We start from the raw sequence: 6,000 nt of genomic DNA on the forward strand, positions 1-6,000 counted from the left end.
TTTGCCCTGGTGGGTTTGAAACACACATGGTTTTTTAAGTAAAATGACTGTTGCCGGGGGCCTTGGTGAAGATGTGTATTCATGAGGAGAAGAAATGTGGTTGGCCAAGGCGGTGGCACTGATTGGCCCGTCTGTTCACAGAACGGAGGGGAGAATCTGTGCTATGAACTTTTCAGCAAAGCACACCGAAGTAAATTCACCCAGAGACGGGTACCGCTGGCCGCTCAGAGATAAATCAGACACAAACAGAGAGCAGGTACAAGCGTCTGAAATGGGTTTTGCCAGGAGGGTGGCTGGCATCTCCCTTAGGGATAGGGTGAGAGCTCTGCCATCTGTGAGGAACTCGGAGTAGAGCCACTGCTCCTCTGCCTAGAAAGGAGTCAGTTGAGGTGATTCATCTGTTAAGGATGCCAGGTGAACCAGTGGGGAGGGGGCCTCGGGGAATACCCAGGACTAGGGGGAGAGATTAGTCCAAACACTGGCCTAGGAACGCCTCGAGGATGCCCCCCGTCGGAGCTGGTCAATGTGGCCGGGGAAAGAGAAGTCTGGGGCCCCTGCTTTTGCTGCTGCCCAGCGACCCGACCCCGGATAAGCGGTTGAGGTTGACATGACATGACAAACAGAGTGCTCCTCCACGATGTTCATCTCTCTACGAGAGGTTGGGCTGAGTGCCAGTCGGCTGAGCTCACGGAGCTGTCAGGTTCATGCTATAACAACGATCCAATAGAACAATACAACATAACAACTGTTAGGATGACATAACAATGCACCTCGGCTGGAGGGACTTCATGGGGCAGAACGTAGCTGGAAGCCCCGGTGTTTATGGGGGTTTGTGATGTTGCTGGGGCTTTGTGAGACGGTTCACTGGGGGCAGAGGCCTGGACCAAGAGTTCCCTTTTGGAGCTGTACCTGGTCAACCCCTCGCTGGTTGAAGTGCTCTGACACAGAGCTCATCTTATGGAGGGACCTTTGAGCAAGGAGCAAAAGACGGTGGTGACAGTGTGTGTGTGTCTGTCTGTCTGTCTGTCTGTCTGTCTGTCTGTCTGTCTGTCTGTCTGTCTGTCTGTCTGTCTGTCTGTCTGTCTGTCTGTCTGTCTGTCTGTCTGTGTGTGCGTGTGTGTGTGTGTGTGTGTGTGTGTGTGTGTGTGTGTGTGTGTGTGTGTGTGTGTGTGTGTGTGTGTGTGTGTGTGTGTGTGTGTGTGTCTGTCTATGTGAGGGTAAATTGTGTGTCTGTGTGTCTGTGTGTCTGTGTGTGTGTGTGTGTGCGCGCGTGTGTGCGCGTGTGTGTGTGTGTGTGTGTGTGTGTGTGTGTGTGTGTGTGTGTGTGTGTGTGTGTGTGTGTGTGTGTGTGTGTGTGTGTGTGTGTGTGTGTGTGTGTGTGTGTGTGTGTGTGTGTTTGTGTGTGAGAGAGGGTAAAAGTGTGTATAAATGGGAAGTGTATGTTTTCAGAATTAGAATATTTCAACAGGCCAGCAACCAAAGGTTGTAAAGTACATGTAGGATGTCAAATTTGTCCTTGAAATATTCTTTCTTTATTCTAGATCTTGGTTTTTAGTGTGTGCGTGCATGCGTGCATGCATGGATCACAAACAGTGGTTTATAGGACAGGTCAGGACATTTTCCTTTAGAGGGTTAAGGCATCTGGTAGTGAGAGCTGCACATTCAAACACACACACACGCACACAAAGATCTGTTTCCTTTGAAAGCTTAAACCGTCCTACTCACGAGATCAACTCACACAGGCTCTTTGCTTGACTATTTCCTTTCGGGTGAAAGCAAATAACTTCAGAATAAAAAATGATATGTGCATGGATGAGTATTTGGAAATATGCAACCTTGCCCCTCAGCTTCTGTAAGTTTTAAGTAATCATAGCGTCGGGTTTAAGTAACTTGATTGGGATAAGCATGGTGGATATATATATATAGCTCTTCATTCCAACTTCTTTATGCCAATTGGCTCCTCCGTCGTTCTTCATTTCTTTATCCACTCCATTCATCATGTTGCTTTCTCCCAACCTCTCCTTTCTGTAATTCTTTCAAGTTTCTTGTCACTCTCGAGTGTTATATATTTATAGGTTGGACCCGTCACTGTGCCTATTGGACACGGGCCTGCTGTCATCGTCTGGCTAAATAGTTTTTTCATTGAAATGAATAGACCATGAACTTACTGTATGGGACCATGGAGCCTTGAGAAACACACTGAAGCACACAGACACACTGGAAAAATGCCTCCAACGCCATTAGGAAGTCAATCATGGTGTTATTAATCTGATGGGATTTCATCGTTCCTTCGCATGATTTCAAAGCTCCCAGACACTCACAGAGCTGAGCTACAGACAGCTGTCCTGGCATCCCATAGTTAAGCCTCCCTCACGCTGACACTAATTCCCTGCTGTGCACGCCTTCCCGCCCTCTCTCTCCCTCCTCCAATCCCGTCGTCCCCATCGCCCCAACGCTAATCCCTGCACCTTTGAGTTCTCCTTCTAGTCCTTCCTCGCCTCTTGTTTGTTACTAATCTCCTATTGGCTAATTCCTGCTTGCTGTGGCCAAGTTCAACATGTGCCTCAGAGATATTTTTTTGCAAACGCAGCTCGCTTTGGATTCATGAGAATGAAAGGGCCCCTCTTAAATCAGGCCCTAGGAGTGCAATGCGCCAAGTCAGCTGCTCTGGTCATCAATATTTTTCATCTCATAGCCCTTCGGCCAAAACAAAACCCTGGCTGAGAGTCATATTAACAGCCTAGTCCCAACTCATTAAATCCCTAATGACATCTGTTTGTGTGTGTTTCTTCTACTTCCAATTCAGGTACTACTTCAAAGTTCAGGCCAAGAACGTGTTTGGTTTGGGGCCTGTGAGCGAAACGCTCACGTACGTGACCGAATCAGGTGTGTGTGCCGTGCGTTTCACACACTCTGTCGCAGACGACACATTGATTTAGTCAGATTGATGTGCTTTGCGAACCAATGTTAAAAAAGTAACTCAAACTAAATGTACCATAGCTTCTGGCAGTCATTACTTTGACTGCGCCAAATAACATGAGTGTCAGCCACATACGTAGTCGTCGTACACAACACATAAAAGGTGCTGATGACTTTATGGGTTGATGAGTAGTCATTCCCATGAAAGTGTGAGGCTCCGCAGCCACAGGGCAGCGGGCTCACAGCTGCGCAGCGCATTAGACAGGACAGGGTCAGCGTTTTCCCATGCGTAACCAGGTGAACGCATCAGCACTTTGACGGCGCTGTCACACGGTGCAGTTCCTCCCTGGAAACCAAGTAACCTGCACCCTCTCTGCTTGCTGCTTTTCAGACGATCCCCTGCTCATTGAAAGACCACCTGGTAAGTGCCTCCCCTGGCCGATCGCTCAACTCTGTTTGCCTTTTTTTTGTGGCTTATTTTCTATGGAATCCAGTGTTGAGCTTTCTGAAGAGCTGGCCATCTGTGCAGCAAGCCAGTCCCCATCATGGTAATAGCCAGACGCCCCTCGCATAAAGCACGCCATTTTGGAGGCCCAAATACCCGTGGCGTCGCAGCAGCGCTGGAAGGGTGGCGTCGGTACACGCAGGAGCCCAGGCTCCGCCGGTGCCGCCCCGGTGATGGAGTGACGTGCCGTCTCTCAGCCCGCCGGTCGCCTCCAGCCATTGGCAGGTCTTGCCGGCTCCACTCGCTGAGCGCAGTGCATTAAGATGATTTACGGCGTGGCGGGCCCATCGCTCTCCTGCTCTCCCCTCTTAACTTGAGCTCTAGCATGCGTCGCTGCGCGCTACCGACAGGACTCCGCGCTGCCCAGGCTACAGCGGCGCGTGGCAGCGGGGTTCGGAGTAATCTGTCAATGTTTGGAAGCGAGCGCCGGAAAGCATTTTTTTCCTCCCTGAGCTTTTAAACTGAAATCACTGGACATTAATTCGTCTGTCAGAGTGCGGCTAGCCTAATTAATGATGGGGATACTGGGCTCACGTTCTGTCTGACTCAATGCTCAATGTTTTCTCACACAACCAACCGCCCTGGCTTCTCTGTCTAGGTGGGGAGCCCATTTGGATTCCCTTCTCCTTCAAGTATAACCACGCCCACAGCGGCTGCAAGGGCAGCCAGTACGTCAAGCGCACCTGGTACAGGAAGTTTGTGGGAGTGATCCTCTGCAACTCCCTGCGATACAAGATCTTCATGGGGGAGGGGCTGAGGGGTAAACCAATCAATATCTTTGTGATTGTAGATATTTATATTACTTAAAAGCTGCATCTACGTGTGTCCGCCTCGATCACCAACTGTTGCTTAAACTCATCCCCCTTCTCTTTATTTCCTTCTCTCTCTCTCTTTAGCTCTTTTCACTGTGTCCCTGTATGTCCTCTCTCGCTCTCTCTCTTCTCCCTCTCAAATTCTCTCCCTCAGCAATTTGATTTTATTGTCACATTTCAGCTTCCATTACATAATGGAACATTTGGAGCGAGTACGTTTATGACTCCTCACTGCTCCCCTCCTCCCTGTTCTTTCCAGAGCCGTTCTACAGTATAGCAGACACGTCCGGCCAGGGGGAGGACCACTGCCAGTTCGTGGACTCGTACTTCGATGGAAGGACGGGCCCCGTCTACCAGTCCAACGCACTGCCAGCAGCTCAAGGTGAGCACATCCATCCCTCTCCCTACGATTGATGCCTTTTACTTTAGGATTTGTGTATGATTGAGTGCCAGCAACCATACAAATAAGTTATTCGGTGAGATAAAAAAAGAATAATCTCGATTTATAAGCTATAGCAAAAGACCAAAAGACAAGTTACATGTATCCCCGGGGAACCGTGCCATCATTGATCAGGGGTGGGTCATTGCGGTCTATTATTTTCTTCTGATTGACTCAAAAGTACGTGTGCCACTTGCCAACTTATTTGAGACTGTTCATGAAACTGATCCGCCATAAATATTCCACCACTCCACCATGTGTGTTACCATAGTTACTTCTGACAACATCCCTCTCTCCGATTCCCTCTCCTCTGCGGTGATCGTCATCTCTTTCCATGCTGCAGGATTCTACCGTTCCCACCGACAGGAGCCCGTCCGGTTCGGGACCATCGGAAGACGCACCCCCCACCCCTTTGTGGGCTGGTATGAGTGCGGGGTCCCCATTCCCGGGAAGTGGTGATCACAGGAGGGGGGGCGGGATCACAGGAAGGAGGTTGGGATCCCAGGAAGTGGGTGAGGATCACAGGAAGTGGGTGGGGATCCCAGGAAGCTGTTGGGGATCACAGGAAGGAGGCGGTGATCACAGGAAGTAGGTGGTGATCACAGGAAGTAGGCGGTGAGCACAGGAAGGAGATGTTTCCAGCGATGAACGTCAATAACCGAGGGCTCCTCAGCGCCCCTACCTCCTGCTGGATTTCAACCCTCAACCTTGTGTGCCAATGTCAACAAAAACATTGACTTTTTTTGCTAAAGGACATTATGGCAAGTCTAATAACAAGCTTGAGAGGAAGAAGAATATAGTAACTAACTCTAATGTGTGTCATGTACAATGCACTTGTTATATTAAGCAGTCTGTATATGAGGGGAAAAGAAGCATGTTGCTCTTGCTCGGTTTAACTCTTTTTGTGTTCCGGATCGGAAAGCGTCTTTATTGTACTACCCAACTATTCAACAGACAGGTCCCTCAAACCGGAGATCTGATCTCATCAGAAAGAAAGAAGGCACACCATCCACACCAGCATTCAAACGGGCCGCTTTGGACCAACGAAACACAAACAAAACTGAGAAGAAGGATGAATACACCATGCCCGTTGGCATTTGAGGCGTGTATAAGTGTTGACAAAATGAGTTGATTTTTAATCTCACAGTGTAATGGAATGGAAAACAAAACCGGTATTGTGTTTTTTGGAAGATCCTTTTAGTTGCTTATTTTGAACCAGATGCCCGCACACAAAAAGTGTATGTATTCAGGAAAAAAAATTATAAATAAAAATGTTTTTTTTTGCTCAGGAACTGTGGGAGGCTAAATAAAGGATGCTATGGAAA

At 48.8% G+C, this 6,000-nt stretch overlaps 1 protein-coding gene across 2 annotated transcripts in view; it reads left to right on the plus strand.

Moving 5' to 3' along the window:
* fndc1 (fibronectin type III domain containing 1) overlaps window positions 1-6,000 on the plus strand; it is a 38,849-nt gene extending 32,849 nt beyond the window's left edge. For both annotated transcript variants that reach the window (XM_056581320.1, XM_056581321.1), the window contains 5 exons: window positions 2,807-2,886; window positions 3,311-3,340; window positions 4,023-4,184; window positions 4,496-4,618; window positions 5,019-6,000. In XM_056581320.1, the coding sequence (XP_056437295.1) occupies window positions 2,807-2,886; window positions 3,311-3,340; window positions 4,023-4,184; window positions 4,496-4,618; window positions 5,019-5,134 (511 nt within the window). In that variant the 3' untranslated portion in view covers window positions 5,135-6,000. The remainder of the gene's footprint in view (window positions 1-2,806; window positions 2,887-3,310; window positions 3,341-4,022; window positions 4,185-4,495; window positions 4,619-5,018) is intronic.

Source organism: Gadus chalcogrammus, chromosome 21 (genome assembly GCF_026213295.1).
Source record: "Gadus chalcogrammus isolate NIFS_2021 chromosome 21, NIFS_Gcha_1.0, whole genome shotgun sequence".
NCBI classification, from domain to species: Eukaryota; Metazoa; Chordata; class Actinopteri; order Gadiformes; family Gadidae; genus Gadus; species Gadus chalcogrammus.